The 23,399-nt window shown below is 45.3% G+C and overlaps 2 protein-coding genes across 6 annotated transcripts in view; both read right to left on the bottom strand.

The window, feature by feature from the left end:
- Window positions 1–23,399, bottom strand: part of Nat10 (N-acetyltransferase 10) — a 41,013-nt gene that overhangs the window by 12,508 nt on the left and 5,106 nt on the right. For all 5 annotated transcript variants that reach the window (XM_031371186.1, XM_031371189.1, XM_031371190.1 and 2 more), the window contains 12 exons: window positions 21,610–21,781; window positions 19,319–19,441; window positions 17,028–17,089; window positions 15,165–15,279; window positions 14,958–15,065; window positions 11,342–11,475; window positions 10,320–10,413; window positions 10,096–10,194; window positions 8,555–8,691; window positions 1,801–1,925; window positions 1,315–1,465; window positions 701–797 (listed from right to left, as the gene is read on the bottom strand). In XM_031371186.1, coding sequence (XP_031227046.1) covers window positions 701–797; window positions 1,315–1,465; window positions 1,801–1,925; window positions 8,555–8,691; window positions 10,096–10,194; window positions 10,320–10,413; window positions 11,342–11,475; window positions 14,958–15,065; window positions 15,165–15,279; window positions 17,028–17,089; window positions 19,319–19,441; window positions 21,610–21,781 — 1,417 coding nt within the window. The remainder of the gene's footprint in view (window positions 1–700; window positions 798–1,314; window positions 1,466–1,800; window positions 1,926–8,554; window positions 8,692–10,095; window positions 10,195–10,319; window positions 10,414–11,341; window positions 11,476–14,957; window positions 15,066–15,164; window positions 15,280–17,027; window positions 17,090–19,318; window positions 19,442–21,609; window positions 21,782–23,399) is intronic.
- Window positions 4,352–6,923, bottom strand: LOC116090575 (GPN-loop GTPase 3). Its single transcript, XM_031371191.1, has one exon. It carries the CDS (start codon window positions 5,720–5,722, stop codon window positions 4,868–4,870), a length of 855 nt encoding a protein of 284 aa, XP_031227051.1. The 5' UTR covers window positions 5,723–6,923; the 3' UTR covers window positions 4,352–4,867.

Consider the following 23,399-nt stretch of genomic DNA (forward strand, 5'->3'; position numbering starts at 1 on the left):
GCAGGACACACACCTACAGTCCCTCACTCACAGGCAGGACACACACCTACAGTCCCTCACTCACAGGCCTGACTGGGAACTGATGGCGACTGTAGCTCTGCCTTTCCCAAAGCCAAGTGAGGCTTGGACACCTAGCAAAGTGCTTTTTGTCACTGTGACAAGGTGACTCTTCACGATGGCTGCAGTGAGACTGTGCCTCCAACACCTACTGTCTTGTCTTCTCTGGCTCAACATTGAGGTCATGGAGTAGTAGTTATTTGACACTATTTACTTCACACCTGAGAAGTGAGCTTTCTCAGAGAATAGGCTGACTGATATTTCAGGAAAGCACGCCCCCATCTCAACACCCACTCTTCAGTCCCCCATCAAGGGCTGTTTGTGAACACGCTACCATACCTGGACACCAGAAAGCAGCTGCCTGCCGTTACTTCTTGGGTTTAGTACCCTAAGCTCAGGTTCCCTGCTCCTTAGCTCAGCAGCACAAACTGCCTTTTGAGATGGGCAACACTGCCCTACCCCTCTAGCTCTCACTCGTGGGCTCCCACGCAGTCCGAAGCCACACAAGCTCTAATGGGAACTGTGACCTCTCCAGTAAGATCACTGGACCCTGCCAACTTCAACACACTGAAGTCCCAGTGGAATGGCCACCTGGAACCCTGAGTAGCAGGAGGGGTGGGAAGCCGTGACGACTGCTCCCTACCTTGTAATGAGAAGCCACATAGAGAGCCATGAGCCGCTGGAGGAAAACTTCAGAGGCCTTGTGGTAGCAAAAGAGGGTATCTCTGTTAACATAGTAGCTTGTCTGGGGTTAAGCAATGAAAATAAACCACGGGGAACTCAAAAGAAGATACACCAGAAAAAATGCACATTTCCCCGAGCTTGGGACAGAAGCCCAGTGTCCTAAGCAGAAGCTACAGTGGAGAAACCTGAGAAATAAAATCGAAAATGTTCCTCAAACAAAAGAACAACAAAAAACTTCTTTTAAAGGCAAGACGTTGCCAGGTAGTGATGGTGCACGCCTTTTATCCTAACACTTGGAGGCAGAACCAATCAGATTTCTGTGAGTACGAGGCTAGCCTGGTCTACAGAGTGAATTCCAGGACAGCCAGGGCTACACAGAGAAACCCTGTCTTAAATTAAAAGGGCGGGGATTTCATTGCTAGCGCTTCTACTTGAGCTGGACCTAAATGGCGCATCCATAGCATCCTCCATAGCGTCAGCCTCCCAAATCGCAGGTAAATGCCACTGTACCCAATCCAAACCCTTTCTCCAACTGCTTCAGCCCCCCAACAGGGCTCCTAAGACAGAGGATACAGCTCACAGGCCTCAGGCAAGGGGCAGCCAGAAACAATGCGGGTGATGTTGAGGCAATCCAGGCACAGCAGGTCATTCAGCCACTTCTCTACTGCATCCCCGGGGGCATATCGGATTGACTCTTGGAGGGAAACCTCATGCAAAGTCCGAGCTGTCAGCCACAACACATACAATTAGAAACAATTACTCAACATACAGCATCTAACAATAAAAATACTGCACTTTATCTGTGACATGATGTCCAGATACCCACAGCTCAAGAATGTCAAGTGGGTGATTTAAGGTGTTTTAGGTTGAATATTTACCAACAAGTCAACGTATCCTAACCATATTTTAGAGTAGGAACCAAAGAGGCCCCAGGGATCCATTGGGCACTGGGCTATAGGTCCCCTCAGGAGAGCTGTCTTCTTCTAGGACTCTCAGACAGCATCAAGCTTTAGTACCGCCATGTGGTGCTGGGGCAGACGTCAGAGGCCTGCTAGGTACCTGAGGCCAATCTGGCTGTCGCTGTGGTCTTGTTCTCAGCCGTGGTGCTGACCTGGCTCTGGGCACTCTGCTGACGGAGTTGCTGAATGAGTTTGAGTGACAGTGACCGGCCAGTGCCCTCATAGCTAGGAGAAAAGCAAAGGGCAGTCAGACATAAGGGCCCCAATCTACTCTATGCAGAGACAGCCAGATGAAACCAAGCCCGCCACTCTCATCTGAACTTCCAGCATAGCACACAAGTGTCCCAAGGAAGAGGCCTAGGAGATGAACCAAGATGTGACTTGGCTAGGAAGCATACAGGTTCAGAGTTGAGCCCTGGTGTGAATCTAGTGCCTTTGGGTAGAGAACTTGATCTCTTTAAGCATCATTCCCAAAGGATTGTCCTACACCCTTCATAGAACTGTGATCTGAAAATAAGGCCTAAAGGATGATGTCAACAAGGCATTTAGCCAGTGAGTCAGGAGCAATGCTACACAGTCTAATGGTTGGTGCTAACAGAAGCTATATGACATGAACAGAAGTTATAAGACATGAACAAAGACTTTTTCCCATGTGGGACATCAAAATCAAGCAAGTCCACCACTCAAGTGATCTTTTTTTTTTTTTGTTTTTGTTTTTTTGTTTTGTTTTGTTTTTTTCATCAAGTGATTCTTTTGTTAGGTTTATTTGCTTTTATTTTATGTGTATGGGTATTTTGTTTACACGTATATGCATGTGTATCACTGCATACATGGTGCCCACTGAAGCTAGAAAAGGGCATTAGATCCTCTGAAAATGGAATTACAAATAGTTTTGAGCAACCATGTGGATGTTGGAAATGGAAATGAGTCCTCTGTAAGAGTGGCCAGTACTCTTAACCACTTGACCATCTCTCCAATGTCCTGCCAAGTGATTCTTTTTATTATTTTCACCTAAGAGGTGAGGTAGGGCTGGACAGATGAGTCAATGGGTAAAGTGCTTGTCATGAAAACATAAGGATTGAGTTTGGAAGCCCAGAGTTCACATAAAGGCAGGCTTAGTAATACATGTCCAGAATCCCATGTTCCTACAAGAGAGGAAGCAAAGGCAGGAGAGCCTTTGGAAGCTTAAGGGGCAACTAGCCTGGTATACAGCAAACAAGAGACCATCTCAAACAAAGCAGAAGGCTAAACTAATACCTGAGGTGGTACTGACCTAATTCACAGCTGCTCATGCCTGCACATACACACGTATGCCCACAGATTAAAAAATAGGGCTGTAGAGGCAGCTCAGAGATGAAGAACACTTGATGGTCTTGCAGAGGACCCAGGTTCAGTTCTTAGTATCTACATGTGGCTCACAACCATCTATAGCTCCAGTTCCAGGGTATCTGACACTACCTTCTGACCTCTGAAGGCACTAGGCATGTGCATGATGCACAGACATATATACAAACAAAACACTCATACATGTGAGATAAAATAAATCTAAAAAATTAAAATAAATAAATAAAATGAAAAGCTGATTGATGTATGGCAAGAGTGATAGCATAGCCGGGCAGTGGTGGCGCATGTCTTTAATTCCAGCACTTGGGAGGCAGAGGCAGGTGGATTTCTGAGTTCAAGGCCAGCCTGGTGTACAGAGTGAGTTCCAGGACAGCCAGGGCTACACAGAGAAACCCTGCCTCAAAAAAAAAAAAAAAAAAAAAAAGAGTGATAGCATAGGCCTGAGCCTCTGATCCAGGGCCAGTGAGATGGCTCAGTGGAGGAAGCACTTGCTATCGAGCCTAGTGACCTAGGATTAAACCCTGGGACCCACATGGTAGAAAGCACTGACTCATAAAGGCTGACCCTCTGACCTCCAGACAGAACCATCAGGTAAACAAGCACACCAACGGGTGCCTGTGCAAGTGCGTGCACAAAATATAATTTTAAAACTTAAGCCATTATAATTTGCTCACTGAACCAGTTTTCTATCTTTGAGCATCTCCTCCTTGTTGGTAATCACAGGAACAACTGTTGGGTCCCGGGACACACACTGTTGGGGATTTTACACTTCAATTACATCATTTCATAGTGCTCATTAACTATATTCCATAGCTAAGCATTTAATCAGATGCTACTTATACAAAATGAACAAAAGTTACAAAGTTGAAGTATTCCCTTTTTTTTTTTTTTTTGGTTTTTTTCGAGACAGGGTTTCTCTCTGTAGCCCTGGCTGTCCTGGAACTCACTCTCTAGACCAGGCTGGCCTCGAACTCAGATATCCGCCTGCTTCTGCCTCCCAAGTGCTGGGATTAAAGGCATGCACCACCACTGCCCAGCAAAGTTGAAGTATTTCACTCCTCTCTATCACCACACAGAACAAATTTCTCCAAAAGAATCCTTTTTATTAAATTAATTAATTAATTCAGGCCAGCAAGGTAATGACACTTGCTGCCAAACCTGACAGCCAGAAGCCAGTTCCTGGAGCTAGCATACAGGAGAGAACTGACTTTGGCAAGTTGTCCTCTGACCTCCATTCATACACTACAACATGCATAAACATGCAATAAATAAGTGTAAAAAAGTTTTTTTTTTTTTTTTGATTTGGGAAAATAAGATTTATGTATATCCTTCCAATTTTACATTTTGATGTAGATCTATGGTTTTTGTTATAATAATTTGTACCTCTCCAAAAACAAACAAGTAAATCAAAAAAAGACCCCTCAAAAAACAAAAATCCTATTGTAAAAGTGAGGTTACATTGGCTCTAGTTGAGCATGTACTTGCAAGCGCACATGTACACACACACACACACACACAAGTACATCACCGGTGATGTGTGGCTAGGTTGATTTACATTATATACAAGTCTTTGTGCATTAATTTCTACTTAGATTTTTTTAAAAAAAAAAAATCCAAACAATAGTCTCAGGACAAAATCTCCCGAAATAGCAGCAGTTTCAGAGCTCAGAGCACAAGCCAGCCTCGCTCACTGGATTGATCACTCACTGGCTCATCCCTAGAGCCCAGCGTTTATAGACACAAGCAGCAGCTTCCCAGTTACATCCTCCAGGAGAAGAGCACTTCGCAACTCGGCCAGGGGGATGGTGGCTTCGTAGTCAACCTCACTCATTCTGTCGTTCTTGAAAATACTCATCAAACATGGAGGAAGACTCTTCTTCATGCTCCCTTGGCTCCTTAAACTCCAAGTCCTCCCCATACTGAATGGCAAAGTCGATGTGCTGGAGCACAATGTTCATGCTCTCCTCATCTGACTGATCGTACGGCAGAAATCGAACCATGCTGTAGTCATCAACCAGGCCACACACGGCCTTTGTCAACTTCTTGAACTTTTGGCTTCTTATGTCTCCTGTTGAGTCTTCTAGCAGAGAGTACATGTCTGGATCTAGAAACTTCTCAATCTCCTTCTTGGCTTTCTTACTCAGCAGATCCATCTTCGTCATGATGTTAACCTGTGGGATCTCTAGAGAAATCATGGCACTCAAGGCTGCCAGGATGCCAGAAATAAACTTGAATGACTCCACCATGAACTGAGAATCAACAAGGAACACTCCGCACACTCGTAACTCCCACTGTTCAAGCTGCTGGACCAGCTGCTTCATCACAGGTAGGTGGGTGTAGAGCTCAATCTGACCTGGACAGTCAAAAAGGATATAATCGTCCTCAACGTGGCCCAGACAGTTCTCCAGCCAGTCAAAGTTATTGGCAAAGTACTCCATGCAGAACACCAATCCTTCGTTGGGACCAAACCGCAGAGAGTCGTCCTCCATCACATCGTCTACCTCGATCAGTTCCCGGATGTCAGCCATGACAGGGTAGCTGAAGTGCTCTGCAGCCGGGTCCAGGTTGACCACCTGGACAGATCGGTTGAGGGCTTCACAGTGCTGAACCATGGTGGAGCAGTAGGTGCTCTTCCCACTCCCCGTGGGGCCCATGACGAGCTGCGCATACCGAGGCATACCGACCCTCCGGGTTCACACAGCCGACTTAAAAAAGTTTTTTTAATACATGAATAAATTTAAGCAGCAACACCTAAACTTTCATGTCTGAAAATATGTTGTCCAAAGCAAAAAACCAATGAAATGAAAGAGAATTTTTATAAATACTATATTGGATAAGGGTCTTTTGCCTAGAATATAAACCTTGCACCTCAATAATAAATAATAAAAAGACAAATAACCCAATCAGAAAAGTAAGGCCTAGCCTAAGTCAGTGGTGGAGTGCTCCCCTACTATGTGTTAGGGCCTAGGTTCAATCCCCATTATGAGAGGGAGGGAGGATGGGTGAGAGGGAAGGATAGGAGGAGGGGACAGAGAAAAGAAAAGGATCTTCAACATCATGAATTATCGGGGCAAAGCAAATGAAAAGCAGAGTGAAACATTATTTCAGAGTCGGCAGAAATATCCACCATCATCAGAATACATAAGTGGAGAATTCAGAATCCGCACACAGTACACTCCTTTCAGCAGAGGGGACATTCCATAGCTCCAACTGAATCCCATATACATGTTTTCCTATATATGCATCAATGATAAAGTTTAACTTATAAACTTTGGTACAATAACCAGATAGCATTAACTAGTAATAATTTCTTAACAGTATAGTCTAATACAAGTTATATAAAACATGAATTATTTCTTCACTGTGCCATTTAGCTTTTTGGATCCTGCCTAGACACAAGTTATTGAAACACTGGGAATTAAATAGTGTGGCTGCTATGGAAACAATCCAGCCACGTGCCATGCAGTTACAGTCTCCACCTGACCCAGTAACCCCATTGCTCAGCCACATGTCCAAAAGGACTGAGAACAAGTCCACAGAGAAATCTCCATATACGTGTACACATCGGCTTCACAGTCAACTAGAAAGAGAATCTGAATGCTCTCATAGCTGAGTTAGCAGGGCACCTCCAAACAGCAGAGTATTGTTCAGCACAAAAAGGAAAGAAATACTGGCACCTTTCCATGGGTGAACCCTGAGAGCACTAGAGAACGTGAAAAAGTCAACTACATAAGACTACACAGGGAGTGGCTAGACAGCTCAGCAAAGAAAGGCACTTGCCCCTCAAGCTGAAGACCTGAGTTTGATCCCTGGGACCCACATAGTAAGAGGAGGAAACACTCCCATAAGCTGTCCTCTAACCTTTACACACACTTGCCATGGCATACATATGCACACACATGTAAAATAAATAAATGTCATTTTCAAAATGTCATTTTCAAAATGTCTTTTAAAGACCACACACTGTGGGCTGGTAAGATGGCAACCACATGGTGGCTCACAACCATCTGTAATGGGATCTGATGCCCACTTCTCGTGTGTCTGAAGACAGCTACAGTGTACTTATGTATAATAATAAATAAATCTTTAAAAAAAAACAAAAGACTGCACACTGTACAATTCCATTTTATCTGGAACCCTGGAGCAAGCCACTTTGCAGAAATACACAGTGGACTGTGTACACTCCAGGTACAGAATATGGAAGCCCAACTGTCTGTCTGAACATGGTGGTGTAACTGTGAATTATAGACTTAACATGTGTTACCAATATCAAATGCAAAGCTTATCTCAATAAAGCTGTCTTTAAAGGTAAAAATACTAATCATAATAATAAATCTGAAATACAGAGTTCTGTCATGAAGATGTATAGGAATCTTTTTACTGAATACACATATTTATTGACTTGGGGAGATTTCACAATATATACTGTCTACTAACAACAATATGTAAACTTTATGTTTTTGTTCAAAATGAAAAAGGTCAGGTGTGGAGACACACAGTTCTCATTGCAGCACTTGGGAGGCAGAGATAGGCAACTCTCTGGGTTCAATGCCAGCCTAGTCTACAGAGTTAAGACCCTGTCTCAAAACAACAAACAGCATAAGTAAATGGAAAGAAAAGTAAGTATATAGAATATATTCACATAACACCTACAGAGCTGGTGGAAGGCACTTTTCGTTCCTTTTATGTCCATGTATGTATATGGTCTATTTGTGGAGCATGCACACAAGTGTATGCGTGCCTCAGATCATGTGTACACATGTGGAAACCAGAGGAGTTCTTGGGAGTGTTCTTCCTTCACTCTTCTCAGCTTTATCACCTTGACAGGCTCTCACTAACTAGAAGCTCACCACACCACCACCATGTCAGGATGGCTGCATAGTGAGCTCTCTAAACCCACCTGGCTGGGCCCCAAGCTCTAGCACCTGCCCCAGTGCTAGGGTTACACACTGCATGTCTAGCTTTTTATTCGGATGCTGGAGCTAACAAAGCAAGCACTCTTACACACTGAGCCATCTCCCCAGCACCTACTTTTTGAAACTTCTTTTTCTGGATGCTAGGGACTAAGCCAAGGAGGCCATGGCAATACTAAGCCAGTATTCTATCACCAACACTTTCCCTTTTGCTTGCTATCTATTTTCTATAATTTTTCCATGTCAAGATGAACTCTATTTTAAAGTTTTAAGAATAACAGTATAAGCCTGTTTTAATGCTAACTATATCTATCTTAATATTACATTTCTATATCCTAAGACATAGGAGGTACATTTTAAGATACAGGACATTGCTAGCTTTTTAAGCAAAATTCTTCAGTTTTTCGGGACACATTTAACCAGAGGGGAGTGAGTTTATGAGGCAGCTCCTGGTGAAGAAGACCCAGAAAGAACAAGGGCGTCCCAAAGACTCACTAATGCTGAACAGCTTTTCATGGTCAGGTCATATTCTTTACATTCCTATTAATGTACAAGATCACAGACAAGAGTAACAGCAGCTCCATCCAGGAACCTTACCCATTGATAGTAGATGCCATGAAAACCAGATACGGCCCTAGCAGGCTCTTTACCAGGGGGAGGGGAATAGCGGCAGCTTCATCTATGACAACCAGCTCAGCCTGGCCCAGTTTCACAGCATCTGCAGGATGGATGTACTGTGGGAAAAACATATATATAGATTATAAATGTAACCATCTAAATCCACACACAGTACCCAGGTGAGGACTAATGACTCATTGAGAAGTCCCGTCTGTCCACCACACTGTCCCCTTTCTCTCTTCCCACAACTCCCCACTTTCTACTTTTGGCAGCTCAAGAATGAAATGAGCTTCAGGTTGGACACCTGGGACCAGACACTTTGAGCACTGATTATGTGACCATGAGGAGGTCATGCCATCTCACAGAGCCTCATATTCTTTTTTCTACAAAACATAGGGAGGAGGGTGAGGAGATAGCTCAGTCAATAAAGCATTTGCTCCACAAACATAAGGGTATGAGTCTGGATCCCGCCCAAAACTCACATAAAAGCAAAGCACACAGACCTGCAATACCCATGCTCAGATGACAGAGGTGAGCTGCCTGGGGCTTGTTGGCCAGCCAGTCTAGCCAAATCTGAGAACTCAAGTTCAGTGAGGGAGAGATCTTACTTCAAAAACTAAGGTGGAGGGGCTGGTGAGCTGGCTCACCAGGTAAGAACAACGACTGTTCTTCCAAAGGTCCTGAGTTCAAATCCCAGAAAACACATGGTGGCTCACAACCACCATCTGAAGACAGCCACAGTGTACTTATTTATAATAATAAATAAACCTTTGGGCTGGAGCACTCAGGGACTAAGCAAGCAGGGTTGACCGGAGTGAGCAGAGGTCCGAAAGTCAATTCCCAACAACCACATGAAGCCTCACAACCATCTGTACAGCTACAGTGTACTCATATACATAAAATAAATAAATAAATCTTTAAAAAAAAACTTCCTATTCCAATCTAACTTCAAAAGCAATCAATGAATCTGTCCAGCAAGAGCCAGTGAGTCTTGTGCCTCTGCAATCCTGTCGCATGATGCCTCAGAGACTGAGCAACACTGAGGCCTTTAGCAATTGGGCTTACAGAGATCTGTGGAGCTTTCCAGGAAATGATGTTTAAAAGGGAAATAGGACACTGGAAAACCACAGAGATCCCCAGCACATTCTGCAAAGCGCTTTTCCTTTGAAATGGTGACGTTATTGTTCCAGCTGCAGATGTAGGTCTCAAAACCTACAGTAACTCAACTCAGCAAAACCTGAACTGATGAGAATCACCGTCTTTTTCACACTTTACATACTCTCAATCCCATTCCTTTCAGTCAAAGAAGCAAACTGAACTTTTCAATCCAACTACATGCATTTCCCCCACAGTTGACCCGAATGCCATCTTCACTTGGTGCTGATAATCTGCAACAGTCTTGTCACACACCAGTGCTGGGACAGGGCAAACCAGTCACACAAAAGGGCAAACACCACACAGCTAGGTCCACACAGCAGGACCCTGGCTGGTCTGTAAAGCAGGCCTGAGATGAGCCTCACCTGAATAGTCTGTCTGTGCTCTCGGAACACATTGACTCTGATCACCGCTTTATTAAACTCGGGGTTCAGCGACTGTACGATCTCGTAGTCCAGGTGCTCCTGGTGAAGAAAGAGTCAAACCCTCAACAAGTCTCAGAGAATCACTACTGAGAAGGCAAGCGCTCCACAGACTCCTGGCTGAGCTCTAGCACTGAAGCAAAAGGTCCACACTACTGCCTTCTTACCTGATACTGCAGAGCATCAAATCCTTTAAACACAAAGTCAAACAGTGTGTGGAGGTTATCTGGGCTTGGGGAGGTAACAAAAATATTGGAATATCTGCAGAACAAAAGAAAAATGGGGGAGGTAGTTTAGAAATTAAGAGACAGGATATTTTAGAGAAGCAAATAAAATTAAGGAATCATTTTTGGCTGCTTCTGTCACACAAGTGATAACCAGAAACAACAGGGTAAGGGAAGGACATTTTTTGGGAGAAGAGGAAAGCAACCAAGACCTGAGTACACACCACTTCAAAACCAGGACAAACAGGTTATCAATGTGCTGACACAGGCTACTTCATCAGTGTCAGGGGTACCAAGTGACAGACTACAAGAATAGCTGTCCACATGCAGAACCCACACACTGCCACCAATCTGGTGTCCTGATAGGAAGGGCAGCCTCACACTCATCACTAGCTAGACTGAGGTCCTCAAACTATGAAGTCATGGAGCTACATGGTGCTGGGGCCAAGGTCAAAGCTCTGCTGGCGGCAATCTGGTGGAAGATCTTGGGTAATCAGAATTCCTTGGGCCTTGGTTCATCCACATACAAAGCACCCACAAAACTCTATAAGCATCACTAGAGAAGACAGCACACCTAAGACAATGGTTATAGATCTATCATCTGAGTTGGCAAAGCACACTCAGGCCAAAGACAGAAAAGACCTTACTGAAAACAAATAAGACCCATCACCAACCAAGGTCATAACATATTTCACCTGTATTTGTGCAGTTACCAAAGCTGGTGAGACACTCTCATGATGAGAAGTTTTCTTTGCATTTGTGTTTGTTCAAGTTAAATAGCAAACAAAAGGGCCCTGGTACTGCCCAGTGTGCCTCTTATTGGCCCAGGAGCAGTGCTGCAGCTTCCAGACAGAAATACCCAAGACCCTGACAGAAGTCACAAGGTGACCAGCCCTGATGAGGAACCAGAGACAACTCCACCAGGTTCCTGGCTCAAATCCTGCACACTCCCATGGGAACCTTACCCGAATGCCACTGCCCCGGCAATAGCCAGGCCCAGGGCCGCAGACTTGCCCCTTCCTCGGGCAGCGGTGAGGGCAACAGTACTCCTTAGGGTCTTCTCCGAGATCCCCTCAATGAATTTCAAGACAGCTTTGGCCTGTGCAAAGATAGCATTATGTGAATGCCCAGAAAGGCTACAGGGTCGGCTCTTATCGCCAGTTGTGGAGAGGTTAGGCTGACGCTGAGGACAATGAAAAGGGCATCAGTCCCTATAGGCCAGAAAGCCCTGCTCAGCGCCAATGTTTCTCATGCCTTGGATGGCTCCTCAGTTTTGTCAAGACCCAAGGTACCCTCAAGGCTCTCAAGTTTCTATCTCCACTGTAGACCTCTCCTCCACATGCCATACCCTTAGGTACTTACAAAGACTCCTATACAGCTCCATTTACACAACAGACATCTCAGACGGTAAGCTGATGTAACACAGTTCTTTTCTACCTACTAGCCTCCCCACTGTCCTCCAACTCTATGTTAAACAAACCCTCATTTTCTCACCCAGTCCTGACTTCCTAGCACCTCCTTTTGGTGACACCTTCAAGACAACCTAGTCATTCCTCACAGTCCTCCAATTCTGCTCACAGCCACTCTCCTGTTCCAGCTAACTCCATCATAACAAGCAGCTTCATAGTTACTCTTCCTGCATCAACCCACATCCCACCACAGCCTGCAGAAAGAGAATCCTTTTATAAACTTGGGATGCTACCACACTGTGCTAAAAGACACACAAAACTTTCCACTGTCACTAGCTCCCCTAGTGGCATTTAGTAACTTCTATCCCCCACCCCCACCTCCTTTTTGCTGCTAGCCATACTGGCCTCCCTGCTGGTCCCTAACCCTAACCCAACACACACTTCTGCCTTAGGCCTATGCAGCTACTGACCATTCTGCCCAGGGACTCATTTCACAACTCCTTGAAGGCTTTGCTCTAAAATCTTCCACCCCTTACCAATATCTCTAGATGCATCATTCGACGTGCCCCACACCTCTAGACTACCTTTCCTTTTTCCCTGCTCTACAGTTATTTCCACTAAACCAAATGATTTAGTGGAAGAAACTAATTTCCCCCACACAGAATCTGTCTCATCCTACAGAGCAGAGGTTCTCAGGCTTTCTAATGCTGAGAACCTTTAAAACAATTCCTCATGTTGCGGTAACCTCCAACCATAAAATTATTTCATCGTTACTTCATAACTATAATTTTGCTACTGTTGCGAATCGTAACATAGTATCTGATATGCAGGATATCTGTATGTACTGAGACCCACCGGTGAAGACCCACTGTTATACAACATGAGCTCTGACCTGCCAAGCCTGGCACACAGCCAAGTGCATGGCACTAAATAGGAACAACTTCTAGTTGTGCTAAAAGTCATACTACCAATCCAGGCCAAACCTGGGTCCCAATGACATGTAATGGAGGGAAAGAAGCTGTGCCTGTCGCCCTGAGGAGCCAGTCTGGATCTTGGGGCAGCAGCATAGACATGAAGACCCAGCAGGGAAGGCCTTCAGGACACCAAGCTCTTCAGATGAAACACCCAAGGCATCAAGTGTAGCAACTCCGTCTTTGATGAATGATATTTTACTTTTTAAATTTTAGGGAGGAGAAGTTCCAAATGCTAATTAAAAATAACTTAGACTGAAATATATCCTCAACTATTTATCTAAAATGAAAGGGTAACATGAAAAAGACAAATATTCAAGTAATACAGACATGAGCAGACTTCATAACCAAAAGAGAGAACAGGGATAATCAATCATCATTTCCTGCCTTTCATGATGATGCCAATTAAAAACAATCAGCTGTCCCCTTGGCTGATTAGTAACAACTCAAATGTAACTGTAAAGAAACCCAGAAAGAAGAGATCCTCTTGCACTGTCAGAAGCACCAGCGACTGGTGACACACCCATTCTAATGCCCACTATCTGATGATGCGGCTCCTGGACACAACAGCCACAGATCTCTCTGGGAGACTGAGAGAGACAGTGGCTTGCTATATGTAGCCCAAGCTGGTATCAGAACCAATGATCCTCTCAGCCACTGGACAAGTTCAGAATATAGGCAGATATCATCACACTTGCCAAAACAGTTGGAATCAACACAGGTGTCGCTTTCTACTCTGTTAATGTGCATGCTTTCATCCTTTACTAGTTGGTAACTTTGCATAGCTTCCTTCCCTTTTATCCTAAAGTCAGGGTCTCATGTATTCCACGGTGGCCTGCAACTCATGATAGCCCAGAACTTTTTTTTTTTTTTTTTTCGAGACAGGGTTTCTCTGTGTAGCCCTGGCTGTCCTGGAACTTACTCTGTAGACCAAACTCAAAAGTCCACCTGCCTCTGCCTCCCAAGTGCTGGGATTAAAGGTGTGCACCACCACTACCTGGTTGACCTTGAACTTCTAAACCTCCTGTCTCCACCTCAGGAGCAGGAGGATTTCAGGCAGGCACCGCCATACCCAGTTTATGCACTGCTGGGGATTGACCCCAAGGCTTTGTGCACACCACGAAGGCACTCTACTAAGTGAGCCTCCCTCCCTGTTTTGGAGAAATGACTTCACCATACAGCCCAGCCTGGCCTAAACTACTGCAGTCTTCCTGCTTCGGCCTCTTTAGTAAGCTTCCTTCATGTGATAATGCTGTTCCAAGAAATACAGTTTCTCTCAAACCCTGTTAATCCCTTTCACTAGACCACAAGTGGTTCAAAACAACCTGGAGGATCCAACTAGCCAGCACAAAGAGCTTGTAATTGTGCTTCCAGAGTTAAAAAGGAAGCCAGCCTGTTGGGACTTCATCCAGACTGGTGGAAGGTATCACCACAGCTGCTACCTCTCAGGAGTCCTGTGCTCTTCATCTGACCAAGGCTGGGCGAAACTCTGCACAGACAGCAGCTTGAGTCTTCAGGCAGTGCTAACCAGCAAACCATCACAGCCCAGAAGCTACATAAACCACCAGCTGGTCACCTTGGGGTTTCCACTCAAACTATTAGTATACCACAAATCAGACTCACACTAGGTGGGCCCTTCGTAAAAACAAACCTAAAGCTCCCACACTCTTCTATATACGTCAGAAGCAAAAAACCTTTTTAATTAGTCAGATGGTGGGGACATACGCCCTTAATCCCAGAACATGGGAGGCAGAGGCAGAGGAATATCTAAATTCAAGGCCACCATGGTCTACAGTGTGAGTTCCAGGACAGCCAGGGCTACAGAGAAACCTTGTCTCTAAAACAACAGGAAGAAAGAGAGAAAAAGAGAAAGAAAGGAATAAACAAACAAAGAGAAAAAGAAAGAAAAAGAGAGAGAAGAATAAAAGGAAAAGAAAGGACAGAAAAGAAAAGAGAAAAAGAAAACAACAAACAACTGAAATTAAAGAACACCAGGCTACCATCCTCTATGGAAAGATAGTTCCTCTTTAAATACAATGCCTCTCCTCACCTCAGCTCACTGGCTGGCTCTTTGTGGTTCCACACAGCACAGCCCTGATACTGCAGAGCTGGCACGTCCTGACATGGTCCCCATTGCTTACTGCCTTACCCTTGTGCCAGCAGCATCAGGGGAGGGGAGACTTGAGCCCACCCATGTGTACCTGGTCCAGGGTCTTGCAGCAGTCCACCAGAACACCCACGGGCTGAGTGTCCTGCAAGCTCTCTTTCAACTCCTGTAGCTCCAGAGCAGCAGGACTGAGATTCTCATCCTATCAGAGAAGGGAAAGCAGTCTGCCCCAGCCCAGGAGCTCCCCTGGAAACTACACCCCCATGCTCAACAGACCCCTGCTCCTCTCACCCAGACTCACCGGGGCCTGAGGAGGTAAGGCTTCAATGCTGGCCACGTGGGAGGAGATGGGCAGGATGTTGAGCTGGTCATCAATGACCAGACACTTCTTACAGGACGCCAGAGAGAGAATAAACCTGAGGGACAAGGCAACTACAGTGAGGTGACAGGGAAGGCAGGCACTGTCTAAGCAAGAACTCAAAAGATTTTTTCAGGAAAATCACATCAGAACCCAGGTGGGGTGCAATGAGATGCTTCAGCTGGCTCTGCAAGTCACCTAAGCATATTTATACTGGAAGACCAAGACCATAGCCAGGAGCTGTGGTCATCCACTGTGAGCAAGCACCACTATGAGTGAGCTCTATTTGTGAGCAAGCTCCACTGTTCCTGGATCACTGGGCCATCCCCTCATCCAAAGCATTAAAGAAAAGAGGCTTCTGTCTATGTTCACTGGCTTCTACTCTAGTCACCAGCACAGTTCTTCTCCTGCCCTCACTGCACTTGGCCAAAGTACCACAGGCTGAAGTCAGAAAGACCCCTGAGCTCAACGAGGCCAGGAGGATTAGAACTTGCATCTTGGGGCTAATAGGTCTTTTTCATGGTGACTATTTTGTCCACTGAGGGTTCTGTGTACTCAAGATCCGATGGCACTCTACACCACCATCCTGAGTCATGATGGTCAAAAAGCTCCTGACACTGCCAAATGTCCTAGAGGACAAAGTCATCTCCAGTAAAAAACTACTCATCTAGACCAAAACTTAAAGCAATGAGTGGTTCTCAATCTTCCTAATGCTGAGAGCCTTTAATACAGTTCTTCATGCTGTAGCCACCCGCATCCATAGAATTATTCTGTTGCTACTTCACAACTGTAATTTTGCTACTGTTGTGAATCATAATGTAAATCATAATCTGACATGCAGGATATCTGATATGCAACCCCTGTGAAAGGGTCGATTAGCCCCCAAGGGGTCGTGACCCACAGGCTAAATGTTTTACTAGCCACTAAGATCCTGTAAAAATGAGCTGCATGGTAAAATAAACTCAGGAAAACAATCAGTTAAACAGGTACTAGCTCAGTGGTCCTAATGGTTCTAGCTCAACCGTCCTAATGCTCACCCCCAGGGGCTGTAACCTACAGGTTGAGAAACAACGATCTGGATCACTCTCCTATAAGAATCTCAGAGAGCACTAGTCTTTGAAGAGGGAATGTATGGTGAGGGGGATTTAGCCAGTTAAGTCTTGGAAATATTTCTCCTTTGTGAAGACTCACATGCATTTGTTGGAGCCTCTGAAATGTTTTGCAACAGCTAGAATGGTGGTTCTCAACCTGTGAGTCATGACCCCCATGGGGATTGCATATCAGATGTTTACATCACAATTCATAATAGTAGCAAAATTATTGTTATAAGTAGCAATAAAGTAATTTTATGATGGGGAGAGGGTCTCTACAACATGAGGAACTGTATACTAAGGGGTTGCAGCATTAGGAAGGTTGAATCATCCCTTGGACAGAAGAGTAAACTAAGAGAAGAGAGAAGCTACCAAAGCCAGTCAAGCCAGCAGCAAGGTTACGTACAAGATTTCCGGCCCCAGCCTGCAGCCCTCTCCACTCAGCTGGTTTCACAGGCTGCTGCTATCACGATCTCACTGCTAGCGGGATGCAGTCTTGTTACTCTAGCACTCGGGAACCAGAGGTGGGTAAGCTGTAAGTTTGAGGCTGGTTGGAACTTAGTAAAAACCTGTCTCAAAACAAAGCAAGCCTCTCTAGGTTCTGAAAGCCTGAACTACATCCCTCTGATACAACAGCAAACTTGTTGGATCCAAGATAAAACCACTTCTCCCATTCTGATTCCCTGCAACTGTGGGACCCAGCCTGTAGACCTACCTCTCGTTAAATCTCCCCACCACGTCCTGATGGGCCTCAGTCCTGTACCTGGAATGCACATCCTAAGAAAACAAGACAACACCCATTGACAAAATCTTCTAAAAGCAACATTAAACATTACACTAGAAGACATCAGCAAACCCTAGAGAAATAAGACCAACTCTTCCCTGTGTGCTGCATCAGACACCCGTGCAAGGTCTCCATCCCATTAACTGCCCCTCTCCTACCACTGATTTTTGCCACAGTTCATCCAGCACCATAACTCAGCTAAATGTATGTGCCAACTAGTTTGCCAGACAAAACTGTGTGTGCACTGGTTAACTCACAAGAATACTGTTCTCATAAAACTTATGGTCTAACAGCGAAAGACAAATGAATGTCACAAACGAAACGTACAGTGTGGTGACAGCAAATGAGGAGAAGCGTGGTCTGAGAAGGCCTTTCAGAGATGAGAAGCAGACTGGAAGGATGAGCAGGCAGCAAGTCCAGGAGATAGGATGAATAGATAAACTAACATGGACACAATGTCATCTATTCATTCACTCACAGTATCTAAGGATCCCCTTCGTACATGCCAGGGGAATACAACTAGGTCCCTGTTCCACAATTAGGAGAGGCCACACAAATACAAATAATGTTAGGGGCTGGTAAGTGCTTCGATGAAGCACACCTGTGGTTTGAATAATAATGGCTTCCATGGGCCCATATATTTATTTGAATGCTTAGTTATCCCAGGCTAGCTTTATGTCAACTTGACCCAAGCTACGGTATTCAGACAGGATGGAACCTCAGTTGAAAAAAAATGCCTCAATAAGATGTGTGTTTTCTTAATTAGTGATTAATGTGGGAGGGCCCAGCCCATTGTGGGTGGAACCACCTCTGGACTGGTGGTCCTGGGTTCTATAAGAAAGCAGGCTGAATAAACTAGGGGGAGTAAGTCAGTAAGCAGCACTCCTCCATGGCCTCTGCATCAGCTCCTGCCACCAGGTCCTGTATGAGCTCTGGCCCTGACTTCCTTTAACAATGAACAGTGATGTGGAAATGTAAGTCAAATAAACTTTTTTTTTCCCAACTTGCTTTTGGCCATGGGGTTTCATCACAGCAACATAGCAACAGTAACCCTGACTAGGACATTCGTCATCATGCAGTGACACTATTTAGGAAGGATTAGGAGGTGTGGAAGAAGTATGTCACTTTGAGGCTTCAAAAGTCCACACTAGGCCCAACCTCTGTCTCTGCCTACAGGATGTGAGCTCTCAGCTATTTCTCCAGCACCATGTATGCTGCCGTGCTAGCATGCTCTCCCTCATAATGAACTAACCCCTGAAACTGGAAGCAAGCCCCGAGTTAGACAGTTTATGAGAGTTGCCTAGGTCATGGTGTCTCCTCAAAGCAATAGAACAGTAACTAAGACAATGATGCAAATGAAGGACAGATGGAACTGCCTAGACTAAAAAGGGTATGGTGGCCCATACCTGTAACCTTATGACTTGGAAAAAGAAAGACAAAGAGTTGAAGGTCGTTCGCACACAGAGATTCAAGGGAAACACATTCCAGAAGGAATATCAAGTGCAAAGGCCCTGGGGTAGAGGTGCCAGCCATGTCTGAAGGTATCAGAGCAGCTAGCGACAAGGACTGTGGGTGTGGGAATGACAGAAGGCAGTGTCAGAATCTGAAGAGAGTCCACCTCACCAGAAAACCGCTCATCAGATGCCAGGGCTGATGCAGCCCATTCCTGAGCCACGAGGCCCCAGGGATGAGTTTAAAGTTGGCTCATAGAACACTGGCCTGGCAATCCCTATGGAGCTGGTGAGTCAGTGGAGCCCCCCTTCTTACCATGCCTTGTTTGGGAGGAGCACTACCTCTCTTCATAGTTTAAAGCAGAACTAGAAGCTATTAGTTTATTCTCCCCCAGAAGATGAGGGCCAGTAAGGAAAGCTGCACACAGTCCCTTTGAACTTAGTCCCAGGCTTGTGGTGGTACACACCTACAATTCCAGCACTGAGGGGGCTAGGACCTGGGGAGCAAGAGCTCAAAGCCAGCCCTGGCTGTAAAGTGAGGTCCTATACCACAAAACAAACACAAAAAGGCTGCATGGCATCTCAACCTCACCAGTGTGGAACTGTAACTGCCTGAAAGCAAACATGGCTCTCGGAAACTCCTCCTCACAAGTGGAGAGGATCCATCTGTGGTGATGGGGACCTTGAGGCTGTGCAGACCATGCACTGAAGGTGCTCACTCGCTATAGCCAAAGCAGCTGGCTTTGTGTTGGGGTTGAGACACGCTCTTACCATAGTCATCGTGTACAGCTGCTTAAGGGAGTTCATGGTCCGTAGGAGGATGACCACCAATCCTCCACCTTCCACTGTTTCTACAGTTCTAGCCAACAAGTTCGGAGTTAATGCTTCAAAATCCTAGAAGGAATCAGACCTTAGAAAGGCTTGTGACACAAACAGCAACTCCAGGCTGCCTAACCAAGAGACAGCAGGACAGCAACGAGCTTCAGAGCACAAGCCCCAAACTGCACCTCTCACACCTGCCCACCAGCAAACAGGATTAGGTACCACAGGCAGCAGCCCATCCATCCCTGGGCTAAAAGAAGAAACTATTTAGATGCGAAGCCTTCTTTTTTTTTTTTTTAAAGATTTTATTTATTTTTTATGTGTATGAATATACTATAGCTATATAGATGGCTGTGTGCTCTTGTATGTACTGCTCACTCCGGCCCCGCTCGCTCAGGCGTAATTCACTGTAGCTGTCTTCAGATGCACCAAAAGAGGGTGTCAGATCTCATTACGGGTGGTTGTGAGCCACCATGTGGTTGCTGGGATCCGAACTCAGGACCTTCGGGAGAGCACTGAGCCATCTCTCCTGCCCCCAGATGTGAAGTCTTCTAAATTCACTGATCCATATGCAATTTCAGAAGCATCTTACTTGCCTTTTCTGGACAATTTCTAGACAACCTGGAAAAACTAAACTGTACAACATGGGGCACTAGTGCCCAAAGGCACCAGCATCTGACTGGTAAGAGCTGGTACACGACAGAGGCAAAAGGTTCTTACAAGCTCTGAGGGTGTGCTAGAAGCCAGCAGAGCTACTTACCAGAGATGCATAAAGAAAAACTAAAAACTCCTCTTCTTGAGGCCCAGTCTTATTTTTAACTTACATTTCATGAGATATGTTTTCTAATTTACACAATTATGGTAATGGTACATATGTGACTATAACAAGTACATTTAAGAATGTATGAATTTGGGCTGGTGAGATGGCTCAGTGGGTAAGAGCGCCAACTGCTCTTCTGAGGTCCTGAGTTCAAATCCCAGCAAACACATGGTGGCTCACAACCACCTGTAATGAGATCTGACGCCCTCTTCTGGTGCATCTGAAGACAGCTACAGTGTACTTATTTATAATAATAAATAAATCTTTAGGCCGGAGCAAGCAGGGACTGAGTGAGAAGGGCCAACCGAATTGAGCAGAGGTCCTAAAAGTCAATTCCCAACAACCAGAAGAAGGCTCACAAATATCTGTACAGCTGCAGTGTGCACTCATATACATAAAATAAATAAATAAGCCAGGCACCTTTAATCCTAGCACTTGGGAGGCAGAGGCAGGTAGAATCCTGAGTTCAAGGCCAACCTGGTCTACAGAGTGAGTTCCAGGACAGCCAGGACTACATGGAGAAACCCTGTCTCAAAAAACCAAAAAATAAATAAAAAAATAAATAAATCTTTAAAAAAAAAAAACAAAGAATGTATGAATTTGTGCACAGACATCTTGTCATTTTAGGGAGGGTGAAAGGAATGTCACAGATATCAAATAAAGTCAGATATCATATAACGTCCACCAGAACTGAGAAACATGTTTGATTAAATTGTCTGACAAGAAAATAAGTATTGCCAGGCAGTGGTGGTACATGCCTTTAATCCCAGCACTTGGGAAGCAGAGGCAGGTGAATTTCTGAGTTCGAGGCCAGCCTGGTCTACAGAATGAGTTCCAGGACAGCCAGGGCTATACAGAGAAACCCTGTCTCGAACCGCTCCCCACCCCCCCACCCCCAAAAAAAGAAAATAAGTATCAGTGGAGAATTTCACCAAGCTGTACTGAGGAAAGTATGTGGTTCTTTAAGGCCAGAATGGGGGAAGGGTCACTTATCTACTTAGAAGAGAGTAAGAGTGGATATGCCACCAGGGCTCACAGGCTGGGAGTCCAGCTGGAATCCTTAGCTCCAGCAAGGACTGGGATTCTAGGGTGACTCCAAGTCAACAGTGCTTGTGGATTGTAGCTTGTCTGATGAAGGCTGGCTAGTCTCAAACAATTCTCCTGTCTCAGCACCCCAAGGCATACATCACTGGCTCAGAACTTACTATGTCAGGCAAGGTGGGCAGGAACCTGTGGTGGTACAGCCCTCTACTTTCTGCTGTCTCTAATCAGGTACAGAAAACAATCCTTTCTATGCAGGGCGAGTAAGCCAGCTTCCTGTTCAAAGTGGCCAGTCTTCCAGTGACAGTGCTCGGGAATGGGTACTTACATTTGACCTTCTCCCCTACTGTACTCACTCTGTGGGTAAGGAGACACCCACCTGGAGAACACACATGCCGAAAGTATTGCCCAGAATCTTGTGGGTTTCATTGTAGTAGCAGTAGCGGATGTTTGTGGCTGCTACAAAAAGCTCAAAGGGGTCATCTTGCTTTAAGTTCAAGGTCCCATTCTTTATTTTCTTCTGTAGCTGCCGCATTCTCTTCTTCCGGTGACTGTAATAGCACCATCCCAAGAAAGGCCATTAACAGGGACAGAAGAGGCACAGTGATCCTCAGCCCTACAGAGCTAGTGGAGACTTAGAAGGGGGCAAGTGTGACAGTGGCTGTATCCTTCACTTTAAGGGGTAAGGAAAGTGGAGGCACACTGGGATGTGCTGGTCAAGACAGGGTCTGCCAACACGACAACCCGAGTCCAAACCCTAGCACCCTTGAAAAGGTGGAAAGAGAACCAACTACACTAATTGTCCTTTCTTAGACCTACACCTACACACACACACACACATACACACACACACACACACACACACACACACACACGAACTACTCACTATTCGCTGTGACTTTCAGCAGACCACTTTAAAGATGGGAAATAGAGGTAGGGAAGCCTCATATTTGGCCACAAGTGAAGCTTAAAACTAAACTTAGATGCCTCATTAGCTTACGTCTGAAACCAATGTTCCCACTACTGTGCTGCTCCCCAAAGGGCCTGGGAAAGCAGGGAGGGGGACGTGCTGGGAGGCTATTCTACTCTTGTTTCCTAGTCATGAGTATATCCCCTCAGCCCTAGCTGAGGAAAGTGACCTACTGTTTTCAAATTTAATAGCTAGAACTAAGGCATTCCTTTGTGGGCTTCTACTTCCTGTGTGAACTGCCTTCACTCTTGTTTCTGGCTCCTCCCTTGAGTCCTTTTTTTCAAGGTGGTGAAACTTGGAGCAGGCAGGGAGAAGAAGTACAGATAGATTCCCCACTCTCCTGCAGGTTTTGAGACAGTGTCTCAACTCTATGCCACCCAAACTCCCGTCAATCCTCCCATCCCAGGCTCCTGCATGCCTGTACTGTCTTATACACAGGAGCCACTACCATGAAGACTGTGGCCACAGAACAATTTTAAAAAGATGAAACCAGGTGGGTAAATTTGAAAAGAAAATCTTCCTAGAATAACGAGAGTTATCTGACTCTACACAATCTCAAACTAAAAAGCAGTCAAGGTTCCTCAAACAAAATTCTAACCTACATAGCTGATCTCACAATCAATCTTCTGAAAATGCATGGAGGGGCCTAAAAGAGGGCTCAGTGATTAAGAGCAGCCGTGCTCATATGGAGGGACATGAGAGATTTCACAGAGGAAGCAAAGAAACAATTCTAGAAGGCTGTCATCTGTCTTTCTCACACCTGCTGAGGCACTGAATGCCCATACTCACAAACACCTCTAGTTTCCTCTCCCCTCACTACACACACTCACATACACAATACAATTTTAAAAGAAAAAATAGGGCCAGGGAGTTGTGGTGCAGCCTATAATCCCAGCACTTGGGAGGTAGAAGGCAGGTGGATCTTGAGCTCAAGCCCAGCCTGGTCTACAGAGCAAGTTCCAGGACAGCCAGAACTACACTGAAAAACCATGTCTTCTCAAAATAGATAGACAGATAGATAGAAGGATGGATGGATGGATGGATAGATAAAATAGATAAGAAAACAACTAATAAAACAGGCTTATTAATGGGCGGTGGTGGCGCATGCCTTTAATCCCAGCACTTGGGTAGCAGAGACAGGTGGAGTTCGAGGCCAGCCTGGCTTACAGAGTGAGTTCTAGGACAGCCAGGGCTACACC

Source organism: Mastomys coucha, unplaced genomic scaffold (assembly GCF_008632895.1).
Source record: "Mastomys coucha isolate ucsf_1 unplaced genomic scaffold, UCSF_Mcou_1 pScaffold15, whole genome shotgun sequence".
Classification (NCBI taxonomy): Eukaryota; Metazoa; Chordata; class Mammalia; order Rodentia; family Muridae; genus Mastomys; species Mastomys coucha.

Excerpts from the sequence above, each read along its gene's own strand:
- LOC116090575 (XM_031371191.1), bottom strand. The coding sequence starts at position 5,722 with ATGCCTCGGTATGCGCAGCTCGTCATGGGCCCCACGGGGAGTGGGAAG.